This window comes from Strongylocentrotus purpuratus, unplaced genomic scaffold (genome assembly GCF_000002235.5).
Source record: "Strongylocentrotus purpuratus isolate Spur 01 unplaced genomic scaffold, Spur_5.0 spur5_scaffold_9, whole genome shotgun sequence".
Taxonomy (NCBI): Eukaryota; Metazoa; Echinodermata; class Echinoidea; order Camarodonta; family Strongylocentrotidae; genus Strongylocentrotus; species Strongylocentrotus purpuratus.
The window spans coordinates 9839401-9860950 of NW_022145615.1; the positions used below are offsets into that span (position 1 = coordinate 9839401).

The following is a 21550-nucleotide window of genomic DNA, read 5'->3' on the forward strand; positions in this document are numbered from 1 at the left end:
CTTGAATCTTGAAAAGAATTTACGAAAATGACCGCGGATCCGTCGGTCTTGAGTCGGTTTGACTCGGGTATTAATAGTTCATTCTTTACGAACCCTAAAATCTGTATTAGCTTGCACTGTTGTATTATTAGACACATTGTCAAAGGTCTTATTTCCATTTGATAATTAAAGGTTTTGTGTCTACTTCCTTATTTCGATGTTCACCTTGATATAGAGACGAAGTCGATCCTATGTATGTCATTACTTTGTACATAAATAAATGATGTTTAAATCGTGCATAATACACTGTCCTTACATTCATTTCATTAACAAGTGGGTACGACCAAGAAAGACCCCCTTCTCTAAAATAATACTGTAATGAGAATATAAGTAATTATGATAATAATATAACGACAATAATGATAATTAGTAAGAGGAAGAAAAGGAGAGGAAGAAGAAGAAAACAAAGGAGAAGAAGAACAAGAAGAAGAAGAACACGAAGAAGAAGAAGAAGAAGAAAGTAGAAGAAGAACAAGTCGAAGGAGAAGAAGAACAAGAACAAGAAGAACAAGAACAAAAACAAGAACAACAAGAACAACAAGAACAAGAAAAAGAACAAGGAGAAGAACAAGAACAAGAACAAGAAGAACACGAAGAAGAAGAAATTAATAAATTATAATATTGATAATAACAAATTAAAAAATGCAACTGGCAGAGGACATATGCCGATACGCAAGTATCCCTAGTACATGTCGATTCCCGGCTGGGGGGGGGGGGGTTCTGTCCCTCTGTTAACTAGCCGCAGTAGGTATCCAAACAAATAATTGGAAACAAGGGAAAGAAAATGTTTATTGGTGTAGTTTAACATAGGCAGATACAAGCGGACCTACATTGTAACTCTTTCACCGCATAAAACAAAACAGAAAAATGGATAGGCAAGAGGTAAAGCAATTGAAAACAGCTAGCCTTATGACGCAGGCGCGGATCCAGGATTTCTTAGGGGTGGGGGCCCAAATTTGGAATCAATTTGAAATTTAGTGTGCTGAAATTTGAAAATTGTGCCAGCCAATAATTTGCTCACTGGGGGGAGGGGGTAGTTGGCTAAAATTTTTTTTTTTTGGCCCTCGAAAAATTAAAAAATCGCACCTCCCCCCCCCCCCTGAACGCTAGGGGTCGCTCTCCATGAAAAAGGTAAAATTAACGTGTTTTTACACGTTTTTTCCCCTGGGCGGAGCCCTCAGAAGCTCAGGGGGTTCTATACATCAAATTATCGTCGGATGAGTATAATTTTATACCTTATTTGTGAACACTGGCAGGTCACGTATTGGCGTGGGGTCCAGGGGGCAGAGCCCCCGGAAGATCAGGGGTTTTTGGCAACAAATAGCGGTCAGATGAGTATATTTTTATACCGTATTTGTGACACTAGCAGGACACGATTTGGTGTTGGGTCCTGGGGGCGGAGCCCCCAGAAGCTCAGGGGTTTTATACATCAAATTATCGTCGGATGAGCATAATTTTATAAATTATTTGTGGCTCTGGCAGAAATAGCGGTCAGCTGACCATATTTTTATACCGTATGTGTCACACTGGCGGGACAAAATTTGGTGTTGGGTCCAGAGGGCGGAGCCCCCAGAAGCTCAGGGGTATACATCAAATTATCGCCAGATGAGCATATTTTATACCTTATTTGTGAACACTGGCAGGTCACGTATTGGCGTGAGGTCCAGGGGGCGGAGCCCCCGGAAGTTCAGGGGTTTTGGGCAATAAATAACCGTCAGATGTGCATATTTGTATACCTTATTTGTGACACTGGCAAGACACAAATTGGTGTTGGGTCCAGGGGGCGGAGCCCCAAAAAGCTAAGGGGGTTTTATGCATTAAATTATCGTCAGATGATCATATTTTTATACCTTATTTGTGACACTGGCAGGTCACGCATTGGCGTGGGGTCCAGGGGGCGGAGCCTCCGGAAGCTCAGGGGTTTTGTGCAATAAATAACGGTCAGATGAGCATATTTTTATACCTTATTTGTGACACTGGAAGGACTCAATTTGGTGTTGGGTTCAGAGGGCGGAGCCCCCAGAAGCTCAGGGGTATACATCAAATTATCGTCAGATGAGCATATTTTATACCTTATTTGTGAAACTGGCAGGAAACAAATTAGTGTTGGGTCCAGGGGGCGGAGCCCTCAGAAGCTCAGATGTTTATACATCACTTTATCGTCAGATGAGCATAATGTTATACCTTATTCGTGACACTGGCAAGTAACTAGTTAGATCAGCATCCACCCGTCCACCTTAGGGCCCTATGTGGGTTCCAAGGGGCAGAGCCACCGGAAGTCATGGGGTTTTAGGCATTTAATTAGGGTCAGATGAGCATATTTTGATACCTTTGATATCTTTCCCCTTTCATTTCCTTTTTTTTTTCCTTCTTTTTTTTTCCTTCTTTTTTTTTTTTGTCCCCTACCTTTTTCCCCCTTCCCCCCTTCTTCTTTTCCCTTTTTTGCCAGGGGGGGGGGGGCGGGCCCCCTGCCCCCCCCCCCTGGATTCGCCACTGTTATGACGAAGATGACATGCACGAGATTAAAATATGGGGTTTACCAAAAAAAAAATCAAACGTAATTACAAAGTGAAGCAAAAAGCTCCTTAAGAGTTTTACATTAAATCCAAGAAACGTTTTATTCCGTGGTACTAAGGGAATGTCTATTGTTGGTTGGAAGCTTCAATAAATAGTGAAGAAAAAAGAACGAAATATCTAATGTGTGGTTTAAGTGAGAATTACAGTTACTATAATTCATAACAAATACACGGGAAAATATCTGCAATATCTCATAATTATTAAAGATCATAAATTATTGTATGTGTTTGTGTTTATGGTCGGATTTAAGTGATATATAAGAAGTACAATCAACTCAACATCATGTTTCTTTTCTTGAGTGACAGCTTACATGAAATTATCAATATTGCAGTATGCAATTGATCGTGAAAATGAAATCGCATTCGTCCCAAGCCCGTTAGGATTACAAATTCATGTGGCGTGAGAAAATTAAATGGACTTTCAGTAATAAAGGAGGCAGTAGCTTAGCTCGTTGGAGCATGATCATAATCTTATTGTGACAGTTTACCACATCGAATTACATGCTCCATTGACCTGAGATTTTTTTTTCTTCATTAGAGCTCACCACCATATTAATAATGAAACAAGCAAAAGTATTTGTTTAGCATGATCGAACAGTTTTGACAATTTTTCATGAAGATGACCCAAAAGAATACTTGTCGTATCATACTCAAATGTAATTAGGAGAATTTAGGTGAAGCTACGTTTCTAGTCCTAATTAATTCTCCTTAAAGGTACTATTCCCTTTTGCAGCCAACCTCAAATTCTCAGTAGAACTTTGCAGGAATTATGAACATGTCATGTATGTCCTATCTGTGAAATTTAAACGTTAGCAGTGTCCTCATATTCAAATTATACAAGGAAACCTGTTTACTTGCTAGACTTCACTGTCAGACACTATTGAGTGACTGACTGGCTTTTTTCTTCTTTGGTAATAACAGACATGAAAAAAGTTGTAAAGGGTACATGAGCATTTGTCTACATCAATAACCCACTTCTTGTGGTGGCCAAGATTAAACTGATTGAATCTTTGCGCAGCATAAAATGTATGACCATTCGGTACAATTGTCTGAAAATCAAGACTATTACTTTTGGGCTCTATATCCCTAAAGTCGATTTGACAACTAATAGTCATTTTTTCCCACTTGAAGACATTTTCAAGCCCCACCTTTTGTAGGGGAGTTCTAAATAAGTATTATCTTTCAAATGCAGTTGGAATTAAACTTTTTCATTTTTTGGGCCTGCAAATGGGACATAGTACCTTTAAAGGGAAAACTAAATAGGATGACATTTGCTGAATATTTCCACTGGCATAACATAATACATTTGCTAGATATCTTCCGTGTTAAGGCCCGGTCACACAGAGGGGACGCATGGGGGACGCACGGCCGGCGCATGGAAAATTTGCAATTTTGGCCAGTGCGTTGTCGTGCGCCCAACTTTTGTCGAAGCTATACATCTAGCTGACACCAAATGCATAGCGCGCTGGACGCATACAGGGCGTAAACAGGGCGCACACAGGGCGCACACAGGGCGCACACAGGGCGCACACAGAGCGCACATGAAAACAACTTCCACGAATGCACAGCGTGTTGCTAGCGCGCTGGACGAATGGTCCACGCATGCACCGCGTTCTACGACGCACGGCCAGCGCATTGGAAATCGGAAAAGAACGTGTGCCTAACTTTTGTCATAATTTTGGAAAAGCTAGCGAGCTGACACAAAATGCACGGCGTGTAGCTAGCGCGCTGTGCGTATACAGGGCGTGTGCTCCGCGTTTGTCTGGCGCTGGTCTAGCGCGCTCCATGCATGTCTGGCGCTGGTCTAGCGCGCTCCGGCGCATGTCTGGCGTGCCTTTGGCGTGTATATTCATGCGTCGAGCTCGGCGCACGTTTTTGAGCATGCTCAAAAAATCCCGACGCACACAGCGAATGACGACGCATGCATAGCGCTGGTCCAGCGTTGGTCCAGCGCGCTCGACGAACGAGTAACGAATGATGACGCACGCCTAGCGAACGACAACGCACTGGCCCAAATTGCAAATTTCCAATGCGCTGGCCGTGCGTTCCCCATGCGTCCTCCCTGTGTGACCGGGCCTTTAGCAAAGCACAACCGAAAGGAACTCAAGGCTATCGGCAACCTTTGTCTGCGCCAAAGCACACCGCACTGGAATATCTATATACAGTCGTACCAGGGAGTAGGATTGGAACTCGTGCAAACACCCGACAATTTTGGAAAAACGGATCCATGTTTAGTGAAATTTTGTTAAAAATGGAACCCATGTTTTAATTTTTGTGGAAAATCGAGCCATTAGAACGGCATATTCCCGCATTATTTAATATGTGAGTACCCCCCCCCCCCCCCCCCCCCCCCCCCCCCCCCCCCCCCTCGGACTAATCCGGTCACACACAGATCCCAATCAAATAGGTTGGTTTATGACAGCGCATTTATACTGTCAAATACCTCATTTTGAAAAGTCGCGATGTTTCGTGCACCCGGTTACACTTGTGCTGAAACATCACCGACGGAGCTGTTCAGCGATGTTTTGGCGTGTTTCGGTTGGTAATGCGCATGTGCAGTCTTCCCGACCTTTGACCCCGGCCTGCTATAAGATTTTTAGCGCGCGCAATTTCCAGCTAGCGCTATAGCTAGCTAAATAGCGATACATCCCATGCGCATGCATGCGATATGTTTTGTTTATCTCGCGTGTAGTATTTGAGGCAAGAGTGGATAAGTTACGAAGTACGGACTACGGCTGCTGATTCAGTTTTCCCAAATTCAATCGAAATCTAGTAGTAAAAACGATATGGGAAGGTTAAGAAAATCATCGTTGTTAATTGTTAATTTCATGCTTTCACTCATTTCTCTGAAGCCCTTTTCCCCACGTTTGCAGGGACGCTTGGAAGTCTGGTGGAGGAGCTCTCCCTGCCTCCACATCGAAATCAAGAACTTCATCTCATCATCAGTCCAATGGGAATTGTTCACTTCCATATTAATTAATCTAACAAAACACTCAAATACTACTACTAGACAGATATGGCCAGACGGGAATAACGAAGATTGAATAAAGGATGAGTTAACGGAATTGGAACAAACGGAGCTGAATGAACGGATAACACGCGCGACGATGGAAATGCTATAAATATCACATGGGAAGAACGTGGTTTAAAAGAGCGCGGGTAACAATCCGGAAGTGCCGGAAGTCACGTGCCTAACATCGCGATGTTACAACTGCGAGCGGTTATACTTGCCAAACACGCCAAAACACGCCAAAACACGCCAAAAGATCACACTTCGTTTTGGAATGTTTGGGGCTTGGCATGTCTGCCGGTAAAGCGTAGTTGCCCTTGGTAACATCGCGGCCAGGCTCCGGTTTGGCATTTTTTGGCGTGTTTGGATGACAGTGTAACTGCCCCTAATTGCCGCACATTAGAACTTGCACCCGGGACCAGGTGTTTTTACACACCCCCCCCCCCCCCCCCCCCATTTGGTTAAGTATCTGATTTTTTTTCTTCAAATGTAAATGGGGTCTGAAAATATGCACGCCCCCAGCTATCCTGGATCCTGGTAAATAGGCAGAAGGGAAAGTAAAGAGAGAGAGAGAGAGAGTGAGCAACGACCCACTTAGGGTTGGACAGAAGCTACTCCTCCTGATGCTAAGCCGACATCAATACTTTTTAATGAAAACAGAATGCACTTTGATGCTATGAAAAAAATAGGATTTCTCTTTTTGGGAGTGGTCTCTACCCTCTCGTTCAAATCGACTTTTGGTGTGTACCGGAATGTCCCGTCACTGCCGCCATCGTAACAGATCGTTAACGAGTTACACCCTATTGATTGCATTGATTTAAACATTGAGCTTGCTCGCGCTTCTAAAATCCTCGATCATAATAATTCAGATTTTCTTTAAAAAGGGTTGATTTTAATTCGGATATGATCACTGACACTCGAACTTATGAAGAAAGTACTGGCACACTTTCCAGCTTCATTAGCACGAGTCGAGAAGCTTTTAACGGAGATCAATAAGTGTTAAAAACCATGGCATCTATGAGAGCATATACATGTACATGTGTCAGCAACGCCAGCTGAACGCCATTGATTACTCATTTTAATTGCACCTTGTTTAAATTAGTTCAGAGCTTATTAATGCTCTCTTGGTCGTTATATCCTTTCCACGGCCATCAATAATGCACGATATACATTTATAAGCCAGTTAGATATTGGTGTGGGTTTTTTAAAATTAAAGGCAGAGTATGCTTTTTTTACACCGTCGGGAAAGGTTGTAAAAAGTGAGTTTGACGCCATATTAACCCAAACAAATAAATATATTATTGTACGTAAACCAACATGAAAGCGTATGACTATAAACGCAGTATACAAACTATTGTTTGAATTCATCAAAATTCATTATGTAAAATATATCGACGCATTAATATGTTGGAAATACAATAATTTTGAAAGCATTCATTAATATTTTAATTGATTTTCAAGAGGTTAAGCTAATTACCGTGACATATTCATAAGTCCTGCAAAGTTCTACAGAATTTGATGTTGGCTGCAAATGGGACATAGAATCTTTAAAAGGGCGCGAATGTGAAGCATTACGTAACAATCGATGACACAAATTCTCGCTAATTGAACGACCTGTAATGGCCATGCCTATGCACAATCACAGCAACATCATCGCCCTCTTATTTTTAGCGGGCTAAGGATTCTGCAAAATAGGGGCTTTGCGTAGACCGTTTGTCTGCGGAATCATTTGCGGTGCTGACAGTGATAATATACTTCTAATTTGCTCATCAACTACTCAGATTTGTGCTTTTTATTACGAATTCTTGTGTTTAGTCGGAGAGATTTTTCCAAGATGAAGAGTGTGGTATTTTTTGTGGTTTCGTTTATTGTTATCGGAGCTGGTAAGTCTAATCATCAATATTACATTATCGTTATATCGTTATATCATTATATGTTGTTTACAGAAGTAATACTACGAAGAATAATGTTTTTTTTAAACACAGGTGTTATCATACCAAATGATAATAACAGCACAAGAAAATATTATGAGGTTTTTTTTTCATTTAAGGGAATTATTATAGAGAGTTCCTTCTACAGTCGATTACTTGTTAACTTTACTCGGGATGTGGTCTTTTGGGGAAAACCTAAGCTTTAGTAAATAACATGAAATAAAACGCTCATTTGCACATAAAAGTAATTATTTTCAGTACAGTCCGCATAGAAATAACGATTCCCGAGGAGGAGGTAACTTTTTAAACAAATATTTACGCTTTAATTCATTTTTTGTGATGGAAGTGTTAATTTAACAGGGCGACTATAGGGTAGGCAGTAAAACAAGAGATTTGGAAACCCATACAAAATATTTTTGCGCCGCCCCTAACCATACAAGTGGTAAAAGGGACACACATAAAAGGGGTTTGACGTGACGTGAAATTCCGGATATTTTGATAATGTGTCTCTGCTTGTAGATTAGTAATTTGCTTCTGAAATGACCACAAATGTATTGTGGTTATTTCATTGAGCCCGCCTATCAAACACTAATTACTTGTGCATAATTTGTGATATGAATGAGATTGTATATACAAAATGTGGTCAACGGTCAATTTTAAAAACAAATCAAATGTCTAGCTTCCATCAAAAAATCTTAGGTGTACGAGGCGGGAGAGGGAGTAAAGATACTGCCCCCCCCCCCCCCCCCCCCCCCCTCCTTGGTTTGTTCAACTCCGATATAATTCCTCTTGTTGTCTTATGCAATAATTATAAGATACCATTTTAAAGATATTTATTGAAGATTTTCCTGTTTTTTTTTTTTTGGGGGGGGGTTCTCGTTTGCACCTTGCGAAATTTAGGAGCACTACGGTTTCGGGCTGCAAGATGCCCGAATATCTTGATATTCGGCAGTGACGTGGCCGGATATATAACATCTTATCCCTTCTTTTTCTCTCAGAACATCGGAACAGGTTGATTGCGAGCAACAAGTTAACAAGTAGCTCGAATATCCTCAATTAGGCTTCTTGAATGTATTCTGATGCTAAATAAGCATTCTTGTTTTCTTGTTTGGGGTAGAAATAGTGTGCTTAGTATTTAAGCAAGAGGCATCAGCCTTCCTATGCTGTTCTGTTCATATGCGGTATACGCCTAATAACTTTACATGGGCCTAATCTAATATTCCATTTATTAAAGGTAATAACAAAAATTGGTGTGGGGTCATTTGGTTTAAATGAACATATTGGAAGCATATGCGATTTTACAATATTCAATGATTGTTGTCGTGGTTGAAATCGAGTCTAAAGTGATTTTAGGTAATAATCTCGTTATGTTGTATAGCTCCCTCTCTAGACTGATATTACTATAGCTTTAAAACAATGTTTCTTGACTACAATCGACCGATTTTCTATTCCCGTTTGGAAATTATATATCAGAACTGCATATTCTGAGATTTCCATGGTCGTAGCTACCGTAGGCACATTTTAAATATTTGACATATACCGGGAGCACCGGTAAAATTTTGATTATTCAATTACTCGAAAGAAGGAGTGGTTTACAGTCTAAATTTTGTAGTGTTTATTATATATCCAAATGGGAATCCAACTATCAACATTTTAAAGAATTACTATCCATCCAATTTTCAAAATTTCCTTGAAGGTAAGCACGTGCTTGTATGTTTACTTGTTTACCCATTACTTATTCACTTGTTTACAACTAGGAGTATCGGGACAGACTCAAACTACGGATACTTTACGCCTGTTCACGAACCTGTTTGCCAATTACTCTAAAGACATCCGACCTGTTGAGCGAGCCTCACAAAGTATCAACGTTCTCTACGGAATGGCCATCAGGCAGATAATCGACATGGTAAAACCGGAATACTTTCCACCGAAGGAGTAATAATATTTAGAATTCAACTAAAAGATAAAGTTGAGTTCTGATCATGCGATTGCATTTTGAAAAAACACAGTGGCGGAGTCGATCAAAAAAGGTTGATTATCTAGCATATAATTATTGGTGTGTACTGCAAGGTTCTGCAATCATCAAAATGATAAGAAAATCAGCCCCGTCTCGGTATAGTTTATGGGATATATGGGATATATATATGGGACTACGCGAACATGTGTCGAAAAATTTCGTCCCGTTATTATGCTGTAATGCTGTTACATACCATATTTAGAACTTTTTCTTCTCTGACGTTCTCCCACACTTGCATAATAGGGACTTTTAGAATTGCAAGACGATATAGTGGACTGCTACGTGTGACGTCCAGGGGCGTTGCTAAACCTTTTTCAGTGGGTCTTATAGGAAAGTGAAACTTCGAGAAAATACATGTAATTGTAGTCACTCTTGAAGTCGTCACAGCGGATAAAAAGTCACAGTTCCTAGCAGGCGCGCCGGAAGCAGTTTGGGATTGGGGGGGGGGGGGGCAAACATTCCAGGGGGCTCACATTCCAGGGGCAGTGACGTAATGAGAAAAATAAAGTTCGGAAGGGGGGGGGCAGACGAAAAATCTGCATCACCACCAGTCTTACACGTTACATGCAGGTCCCGCGGAACGTTTTTCAAAGTGGAGTATTATCGATCAGGTAGAGGGTAAATTGGCGTGGGGTCCAGAGCATGAGCCTCGACAGGGGATCAACGGGCTGAGCCCCCGGAAGCTTAGGCTTTTTAGCTATTTAATTACGGTTAGATGATCATCCAGGGGCCCTCTGTAAGGCAATTGACGTGTTCCAAGGGGGGGGGGGAGAGCCCCCGGAAGCTCAGGGGTTTTAGGTATTTAATTACGGTCAGATGAGCATCCAGGGGCCGTCTTAGTGCCCTTGGTGTGGTCCAGGGGGCAGAGCCCCCGGAAGCTCAGGGGTTTTAGGTATTTAATTACGGTCATATGAGCATCCAGGGGCCCGCCTTAGGGCCCTTGGTGGGGTCCAGGGGGCAGAGCCCCCGGAAGCGCAGGGGTTTAAGGCATTTAATTACGGTCAGATGAGCATCAAGGGACCCGCCTTAGGGCCCTTGGTGGGGTCCAGGGGGCACAGCCCCCGGAAGCGCAGGGGTTTTAGGTATTTAAATACGGTCAGATGAGCATCCAGGGGCCCGCCTTAGAGCCCTTGTTGGGGTCCAGGGGGCAGAGTCCCCGGAAGCGCAGGGGTTTTAGGCATTTAATTACGGTCAGATGAGCATCCAGGGACCCGCCTTAGGGCCCTTGGTGGGGTCCAGGGGGCAGAGCCCCCGGAAGCGCAGGGGTTTTAGGTATTTAAATACGGTCAGATGAGCATTCAGGGGCCCGCCTTAGAGCCCTTGTTGGGGTCCAGGGGGCAGAGCCCCTGGAATCTTGGGGGTTTTAGGTATTTATTTACGGTCAGATGAGCATCCAGGGGCCCGCCTTAGGGCCCTTGGTGGGGTCCTGGGGGCAGAGCCCCCGGGAGCGCAGTGGTTTTAGGTATTTAATTACGGTCAGTTGAGCATCCAGGGGCCCGCCTTAGGGCCCTTGGTGGGGTTCGGGGGCGGAGCCCCTGTAAGCTCTGGGGTTTTAAGCATTTAATTACGGTCAGATGAGCATATTTTATACCTTATTTGTGACATTGGCAGGTCACTTATTTTTTTCTTCGTCTTTCTTTCTTTTTCTCTTTAACATACTTTTTCAAAAAGGAGGGGGGGAGGGGGGCTCGAGCCCAGCCACTTTGCAGACCAAGACCTAAAGGCTTCTAAATAAGCGTATTTCGCCTGACTGTAATTTGGGAATTTCTTTTTTTCCAACAAACGCATAAAAAGGTATGAATTACAAAAAAAATGGAGAAAAATTCCCGGAAAATCATGTCACAACATCAACATTTGCAAATCACTTGTTTCGAATAAAAAATACATCACCCCCCCCCCCCCCCCATCAGTACGCCAGCGTTCAGGGGCTCATGTCTTCTCATCTTTTATAACAAAAAAACGGACACGCTTTCCCATTCTCGCACAATATGTCCACGATATGCGCGTATCGCTATTATATAGAGACCTCCATTGATAAATCCCGTATAGGTGGCATGCGCAATGTTTATGAAATTTAATTCCTGTTAACTTTCCTTTTTCTTTGAATGGAATTGTATATGTGATTTAATTCAGGTTTTTATTATTGTTACGTTCTTTTTGATTAAAAATACAAACCATGTTTACTCCTTTACTGTTTTTTTTTTTTTTTTTAAGGGGGGGGGGCGTTTAGGGGGGGCAAAAATGCGTTTTGCCCCCCCACTTTTTTGACTGGGGGGGCAACTGCCCCCCCTGCCCCCCCACTTCCGGCGCCTATGGTTCCTAGAGAAAAAAAGTTGTCGGCCGACCGATAATATACATCTCACCGACTTCAAACTTCTGCATTGATATAGTAATAAAAATGATAACGCTCACAAATTATTTGTCACCTCTTCCAAGAACTCAACTTCTCTTTAAAGGTTATTTCAATTATACATTGCATAGCACATCAAGTTCAAGTTCATTTTATATAGAAAGCATGTACGAATTATCATATGTCACTGTCATTTTCACAGAATTCACTAGGTGCCGCACACGGCTATTGAAATTGCCCTGTGTTAATTTTTGGTTATCAATGAAAGAAGATTAATGTACGAAACAAGACCGCAACATCGTCATTTACTCTTTCATCGTCTAGAATGTTGACATGCAAAACCATGTGGCTTTTCCAGCTCTTTAAAAACATGTGTAAATAGCGGAATGTGTTTGATAGTGTGTACCCCTCTAAATTACGAGGTGGAAGGCCCTACGTACCCAACTACCCCTTTGTTGGCAAACATTTCGAAGACCCACATGTTGTATTGGTCATTCATATTTCTAAGTTAACATCATTGTGCATTAAACCATATTAGGGGGCCTTATCTAATCTTGCTGAAATGGTGACGACCACTTAATATTTCGTCTCTGTATTCGGGTCATGCTGGCAACTCAATTTTAGACATAGGTTCCATGCCTTCGCTCATCTGGCCTTACTCTCCAGGTGCCCATTACTCATCTCAAAGGGTATGGAGACCGGGCATTTTCCTATATTGCTCCTAGCCTGTGGAATTCCCTCCCATCATCTATTCGCGAAATTGACAACCTGGACCACTTCAAAGCTTCACTCAAAACTCACATCTTAATTTTAATGCTAATTTTATTGGAGGAGCTCGCGCCTTTGAATGTTTTTTTGAAACAGATATATGGCGCCATACAAATGCTGTTCATCATCACCATCATAAAAAAAAAAAAATTATGTGATTTATGATTTATTTGTGAGCAATAACTGACATGCCAATACCTTAGCTTAAATTGGAATGGGTAACGTACAATTTCATTTTTATTTTTCATTTTGTATTTCCCCTTTATGTGTCAGGATGAACGGAATCAAATTCTTACTACTAATGTGTGGCTAAGACAGGTAAGAAATGTGTTTATTGTCACATCGGCTGTTCTCTAAAAATAAATGACATTTGCTGATGTTTTCTTTTTCGTGCGTGTGTGTGTGTGTGTGTGTGGCTTAGTACCACCCCATCCCTCTCTTTCTCTGTCTCTGTCTGTCTCTCTCTCTTTCTTTTTCTCTCGATGTTTATATTTCCTCTTTCGAGACTATCGGTATCTTTAGGTTTTCCTAAAAATGTCATCATCTTCGTTTTCCTGTGCGTTATCCTTTTAGGATTCTTTTGGTGATTGTTTTATTGATTTCTATATCCTCTTTTCAAGCATACATGTTCATGTGATATTTAAATTTACATTTTCATATTTAACATATATAAACATTTTGATATTTATAATCTACAATGTGAAAGCCATTATTATTTTGCTCTGGGCTTAGAGTTTTACATAGGCTACATGAACTTTACTCAGCCCTTACAGCACATTTTACCCCACACTTGTCTTCAACGTTATAAATATTTCTTTATTTAAAAGATTTATAAAAATAAAAAAAATCATTATCTTTTGCTTTGTTTCATCCCACGCCTCTCCGCTCATCTCGCGTTTTCTCTGCTTTTCTCACAACCTCCACCGTTCTGTATCATTAGGGCTGGAGCGATGCCAATCTTAAATGGAACCCCGATGATTACGGCGGAATTACCAAGATCACCATCCCTTCTTCCAATATCTGGAAACCCGACATCCTTCTCTACAACAAGTAATGTTTTGTTTTTTAATTGTGCAATATTTATTGAGAACAATATCCCTGTCATAGAACAACATATTATTATTATTACAGCTGGCCACGCTAGCAGCCCCAGTAAACGCTTGTTCACATAATTATACTGCGTTTTACCACGGCATTTGTTAACGTGCCTTCTGTTCCAAGTAGGTCAAATTACGTTACTGCAAGGCCTTCTCGGATAATGCAAAATATTGGATAAGCCTCCTGAAACGTTCATACAAGCTACGCTTTGTTAACATAAACGTTAAATAATTTATCAATTAATCAACCAAAACTTAAGTTTATTCGTATTTATATCATGACAGCGCCGACAGCTCTTTCAAGGGAGCCATGAAGACCAACGCCGCCGTTTCCAACGATGGCAACGTCACCTGGTTCGCTCCGGCTATCTTCCGCAGCTCCTGCAAGATCAACATCAACTACTTCCCCTTCGACAAGCAGGAATGCTCCCTGCAGTTCGGATCCTGGGCCTACACCACGGAGCACCTAAATATCCTGAACCGCTCGGCCTCGGGGGACACTGGCAGTTATCTCGTCAACGGCGAATGGAAATTGGAAGATTTCCCCGTGATCCGGACCCTGCCCCAGTATAGCTGCTGCAAGTACCCGTACTCCGTACTCGATTTCGTACTCATTATCAGGAGAAGGTAATGGAAGGACATTGGTTTCGTATATCAGTGGAGGATCTAGATTCTCTAGAAGGGGGATGGGGACGAAATCTAATAAATCTAAATCTAATGAAAAAAAGTACCAGCTAAAGGGGTTATCTCATTTTTGTAAGTTGTGTTCTATTCCAAAATTATCTGACAAGATAGTAAGAAAAAAATGCTTATCGCAGTTCAGATGTTTAATTATTATCTATTTGATTATTATTATTATTACTCTGCTTTAAGATTGGTGTACATCAGCACTATAGAAATATACAATTTTTATGTTAATGTTGTAGGCATGTATTTGTGGGTGAATAATGCCTTTGTTACGTACATCACCATGCACCAATTTATCGCAGGACCTATTCTTCTTCCAACTTTCCAGGTCGTTGTTCTACGTCATCAACATGCTGGTGCCTTGTATCTTGGTGTCTGCCCTGACTCTCCTCACCTTCTATCTGCCAGCTGACACCGGGGAGAAGTTCACCCTCTGCATCACCATCCTCCTGTCTCTCACTGTCTTCCTCCTCCTGGCCGCGGAGACGATGCCGCCAACATCCGAAGTGGTGCCCCTCATTGGTGAGTTCAGTTTTCACGCTCGTAATGCCTCAGTCACAAATTTGCGTATTTGGCTTGCGTATTACTGCGTATTTATGGCAAGCTGTATTAACATTTATTCCTATTTTTTTTATATAAAAAATTGAAAGAATTGATCTAGGCATTGTTTCATCAATACAATGCAGAGTTATGCTTTTGGATTTAATGATTTCAAGTTAGGTTTAGGATTAAGTTTAGGTCAGGTACAGTGTTGGGTCCAGGATTAGTGTGACAGGAGCATTTTGTCGTACCTGAATTATGCCCGTTGAACGCACGGCGTCATTTTGATTGCGTTAATACCTGCGCTTTATAATCACGCCTCTAAAAGCGTATCCGGACAACTACCCCCTAGGGCAACCACCCTCTAGGATGACTACCCCCTAGGATAGTTGTCCTAGAGGATGGTTGTCGTAGGGGTAGGTGTCTGAGGGTAGTTGTCTGGTGGTAGTTGTCCGGGGGTAGTTGTCCTAGGGGGCAGTTATCCCATAGGGGATAGTTAACTGGGGTGGTTATCCAGGGGGTGGGTGTCCAGGGGTACAATGTAGGTGTCCTAGAACCCTCTTAAAGTGATTGGTGCATACACTAGTAATTCAATTCAAAGTTTGCGCTGTTTATTTAGCGGCCACAATTCGCATTAATGTACGACTTCATTGCGATTGCGATCACAATGCGCGCCAAACATCACACTAGTCGCTGACGCAATCCTACGTCAGCCACATATCGCCTTGTTTGCAACGGGCATTAGTACATGTGCCAGTAATTGAACACAGCCCTTTGACTATTAGTATTCAGTTGGCATTTACGTTTTGTACGGTGCCTCTCTGCCATGACGCATCAACTGCCAAGCGGGTCACTGACGCAATCCTACGTCGCTCATGACGCATCATTTGCAATGGGCATTATAAAAAGAACTACGTCAGGAAGCGTTTCACCAGAGGGATCCTCCAGACTATCTATCATAGGAACAGTGTGTCGACGTGCAAATCTAAAAATTCCTATTGTGATGTGGGTGAACTTGTCCTTTTGACGGTTTCTTGAAACGATCGTTGCCCTGCTGTTGACAACAAAAAACTCTAACCGAAGCAAAAGCATGTTAAAGTAAATCGGGCTATTGGGTTTATTTTCCGATTGTCTTTGTTTCTAAAGCTAAATTACATGTATATTTCGAAATCATGGTGTATATATCTTTCCTTCGACCGACGGAATCTCCTTGTTCATTGTTTCCTTATCAGCCCAGTATTACATCACCACTATGGTCCTCGTGTCCGCTTCAACTGTCCTCACAGCAATCGTGCTCTACATACACCACCGCGGGACGTACGTGGGTAGGGCGCCCTCTTGGTTCCGACGATTCACACTCGATTACCTGGCCAAGTTCATGTGCATGGGTGACTGTCATAATCCGGATGTCAAAGATAAGGTAATGGTTATATTCTAGATATTACAAGATCAAAAGGAAATTGTGGATTGAATACTGTTTCAGTAGGGAATAATATGTCCACAGTATAAGTATGGTATACTATTTGAAGAGTGGAATCATGTGTTCACACTACCGAAAAGACCTACTGCATTTACAAGTGTAGAATTTTATGGAATGCTGTGTTAGCAGTTTTAAAAGAATGTGGTCCCATCTGCTCCATCGGACAATCATCCCGAGGAAAAAATCCCCAAGATCATATCACCTGTGAAACTATCCCAAAGCAACTGCCTACTTAATAGAGTATCTTCACCTGAGTGTATAGTGTTGTGGATATTCGTCCTAAAGATATTGGTCCCACAGGCTGAAATTATTTATGGACAGGACTAATTTTCATATAATCGTGACATTTTCGGATAATATTCGTCATACAACCCCTCTTTGATGTAACAATCTTATGAATTTCATTTTAGATCCCTAAAATCAACTTCGAGAACGCTTCAGGAAGCAGTGGCTCATCCACAGGGGTCGTTGAAGCCGGTCTTCATAGCAACGAGATGCCCCTCGAACTCGATGTCGCGAACCTGCCGACATCGCAGTCGGGCACGTGCGTTGAGCTTGATCGCCGTGGTCGTATCCGCTTCATCATGTCCCAGATCGCCTCTTGTCTTCAGCAAGTCGTCGAATATTCAGAAGACGCCATCGTCGATGAAGAAATCAAGGGGGAATGGATGCGGATCGCGTTCGTGGTCGATCGCTTCTTCATGTGGTTGTTCGGTCTTAGCACCGCCGTAGCTACGTGCGGTGTTTTGCTTCAGGTTAAGGAATAATGTTCACCCATCTCTCTCTCTCTCTCTCTCTCTCTCTCTCTCTCGCTCTCTCACGTTCTCTCTCTATCTTTCTCTATCTCTCTATTCATTTTAAGAATAGTCTCGTAAGGATTTCAAGAAAATTCCAATGACGATTCTTTTCTTTTTTAATAATAGGCTCTCATCGTATTACTACCTTCTTCTAATCTGCTTAAAGTTGAATTGATCTGTGCCTATACAATTTCCATAATTTTACTTAATATTCATTTTTTATGATTACAAAATGCTACATCATGTTCAAATCATTTTAAACCTCAACGTAAATTGATCAAACTATACGAAAACGTTTCAAAACAATACACCTTTATTTCTTAGTTATATGGTGGATATACTCTACATATAATGCATTTCATTAACTGGATTTTTTTCATGGTAATATGATGTTTTTAAAGGACATAGATTTTGAGAAAATGGTTTTTGTATTGTTGCAAAAAAAGGGTCTTATAAATATGATGATATGTATCATTTTTCTAATGATTCGTATCACTTTACGGGTCTAGTATTATTCTTACTGAAAAATAATACTAAATGTTGATCACAATTCTCGGCACTTTTGAGAATTTTTACCGTAAGTTCTAGGGCAAGTCATGAGGAAAAATCAACTACATATTTAGATAGATATTTATTTATTTCGTCCACAATGTGGAAATATGCTTCCCACCAGCGTTGCAATAACAGAAGAAACAGAGTACAATAATATGAAACATGCCAAACTACAAGACCATGTCAATTTTCAACATGTTAAAAAGTATCTGTTAGTATAATGTTACTTTATGAAGTTACAAGATTTTAAGTAATGCAAAAAAGAAATTTCTTTTATGACATGCGCTATGTAAAATATACTTTTATGCTTTGTATCATTGTATTAATCATTATTATCATTCAACATAAAGTGTTATCGACTGAAGTACATGTATAGTCTAACATATTTTTAAAGTATTTTCCGAAATTTGCCTTCATTCTTATTTTTAGTATTTATTGTTATCAAGCCACAGAGTATTTGGATGTCTGATTGAACCACGTTGTTGTTCCTATAAATCTAATATAAATATGGTAAACAGAGGGCAGTGCAACTTATCAATGTATTGAAATCCCTGAATGTATTTGATAAAATATTTGTCTCCTAACATTCGAACCACAATGTTGTGATATCATCGGTCTTTTACAAGGGTTTGATTTATCATGAATCATGGTATTCTCGGATGAAGTGCTCGTCTTTATTAAAATCTACGCTGTATCCAGGGATAATAACTTTCATGAATTTGACGATGTATTTAAGTTCAATGAATTTATCAGTGAAATTATAGCAGACCCATTGCAATGTTACAGTGAGTCAGAGGTCATAGAGATAATATCGACGAATTAGGAGCACTGGAAACAAAACAAAAAGAAGTACCATAGCGCCTACAAAATAAAAGAATGTGAAAAAAAACATAAAATTCATAAAACAGGTGAATATGTTATATTTCTGACGGAAGTAGTATGTTTAAAGGGATCTTTTGAAAGCGGCAAGACAACTTAATTCTTCGATTGAAATGGGGATAATTTTCGAGGACCATTGTCTGTTACACATCATTTTATACACCGATGACCAGACCAACAACACACTTCAAAAGAATTTACAAAAATGACCAAGGATCCGTCGGTCTTGAGTCGGTTTGACTCGGGTATTAATAGTTCATTCTTTACGAACCCTAAAATCTGTATTAGCTTGCACTGTTGTATTATTAGACACATTGTCAAAGGTCTTATTTCCATTTGATAAAGGTTTTGTGTCTACTTCCTTATTTCGATGTTCACCTTGATATAGAGACGAAGTCGATCCTATGTATGTCATTACTTTGTACATAAATAAATGATGTTAAAATCGTACATAATGCACTGTCCTTACATTCATTTCATCAACAAGAGGGTACGATCAAGAAAGACCCCCTTCCCTAAAAAAAATACTGTAATGAGAATATAAGTAATTATGATAATGAGAGGGTTCGAGATCATGACGACCAAATAATGCATCCGGAGTCAGTGAAGTAGAGTCTGTACTTTATTGTTTTTCTCTTCGTTAAACAGCCTCTGTAATAATAATCAAATTTGAACAAAATATTTAAATCGTGGTGAACTTACATAAATCAACAATTATATTATTGATACCAACAGCACAAATATTTATTTATTGACATTGTTTTGTAATATCATGCAACTAAATCTCAATCAACCCATTTATTATTATACAAAATAAATACACAAAATAAATTACACTCATTGTTTCTTCTTCTGTCCAACATCATGAACTACATGGTACAATAAATTATAGTATTGATTCATTCACATATATAATAAATCATAAAGTAACATAACATAGTAAATTCAACTCACCGGCCAATACTAGCCAGAACGCTAAACAACAGTGACCGTATGCATGCTACCAAGTATCATATCCACAGCAGACCTAGAAATACAGCAGACCTAGAAATAAGATCAAATGGCATTTCTTATACTAAAAATCAATGACTTATAAAAGGAAGCTTATTCTCATCAAAGTTGTAAGGATGATTTGTTCAATTTAACACAATTATACTGCAATTCCTTCATATATCATATAACAAAATAAATGACAAGAGTATTTCAATGAAGCATCATTGTTCCCATGCAAATATAGTGCAAGACATAATTCAATTATACCGATCTTACTTTCACCATTAAAACTCTCATTAGTAATGCTTGTAGGTACATGTACATGTATATATCATCATTCCAATAAGTTAAATGAAATACAATCATAATTATTAAACAATCCAACTTACTTTAAACAAAGTCTGATCACATTTCCTCCTACAGCAGGCCAAATGTACAAGTGCTTGCAGTCCTATCACATAGCTTGGAATGGCTACCTGCCTGCTATAGCATGCACCAATGCTAGCAATCACACAAAAGAAATCCACTCATGCAAAGAGTTCAATAGAGATACCCCAAAAAAGGCGCGAAACAGTACAATGGGAACCCCTCTAGAGGGGAAACAATACATTGGGAATCCCTCTAGAGGGGAAACAATTTGTCATTGACTGAAGAAGCAAGGGGGGGGGGCATCTTTGCACCACATAATTTCTATTTAATTTACAACATAAATTCCAATTTACAACAACTTCCCCACGATTAATGTCATAATGTTTGACTGCAATTGGTAAATATATGTAATTACGAGCAGTAAATATATCTAATTACGAGCAGTAAATACAAAACATTCAAATTTTCAAACATTGTACAATAATAATAATACTTCCAATTTCTATGCATGGCATATGCAATTAGTCATGTACATAATACATATAACACACATAATATCAACAAATCTCTATTCAAAACTGTTCGCTTCTCATATTGGTAATACAGATACAGGGAGATTATGCGGATTTCGGTGTTGTCCCTTATTTATCCTGCGAGACCTCCGACACTCAAACTCATAGTTAGCGTTCTCTTGTTGAGGGTTGGCTCTCTCATGAGATTCATCTCCAGTTACTGTGGTATCTTCATTCAAATTGTCCTCTTCATTGAGGATAGCTTGTTTTTCTTCACCTGGGGTAGGCCTACTCAAATCCGAGGTTCCCACAAAAAGGCGAAGTAGGGATTGTTTCCGTCTGTAGTAGCCAGCGATTTTTGTTGTGAACTCACGTGCTCCCTTGCTTTGGCCTGTGGATTAAGAACTAGTACCTCCTCTCGTGGGTCAATGATCAACAGCCTTCTGTTAACAACCCTTGTTGGTCCACCTAGCATAGGACGGATTTTGTACACATCACCGGTCTCGTTAACTGCGGTCACTATGAAAGGATCCCTTAAGACCTTGTCGGCAAGTTTATGACGGCCTTCAAAAGCACATTTCTTCAGTAGCACCCTCGTGCCGATGCTGAGTGGTGAACTCATTGGGAGGGCATCATGCCTTGTCTTTTCACTTTTCAGAATCGTCTCCATATTTTGTTTTGCAACCATGTGCGCCTGTTGGAGTGACTTTGAATGCTCTGTCACAAAGTCTTCATCCCAATTTGCTTGTCCATTCCCGATCAGTTGGTCTAGCGGGGTATGGGGCTCTCGCCCATATAAGAGTCGGTATGGCGATAGTCCTGTCGTCCCATGAGGTGTACAGTTGTACAGGAATACTAATTGATGAATAAGACCAGGCCACTTCCTTCGGCGATCTGGCTCAAGTGAACGGATCATACTGCACAAAGTTCGGTTGAACCTTTCTGTTTGCCCG

The 21550-nt window shown here is 40.6% G+C and overlaps 1 protein-coding gene across 1 annotated transcript; it reads left to right on the top strand.

Moving 5' to 3' along the window:
* Positions 1 to 7285: 7285 nt before the first annotated feature.
* On the top strand, positions 7286 to 17262 carry LOC100893337 (neuronal acetylcholine receptor subunit alpha-10). Its single transcript, XM_030977091.1, has 8 exons — positions 7286 to 7508; positions 9314 to 9462; positions 12965 to 13009; positions 13632 to 13741; positions 14074 to 14415; positions 14804 to 14997; positions 16248 to 16435; positions 16906 to 17262. The coding sequence occupies exons 1-8, from the start codon at positions 7460 to 7462 to the stop codon at positions 17260 to 17262; spliced, it is 1434 nt and encodes a 477-aa protein (XP_030832951.1). The 5' UTR covers positions 7286 to 7459.
* The last annotated feature ends 4288 nt before the right edge of the window (positions 17263 to 21550 follow it).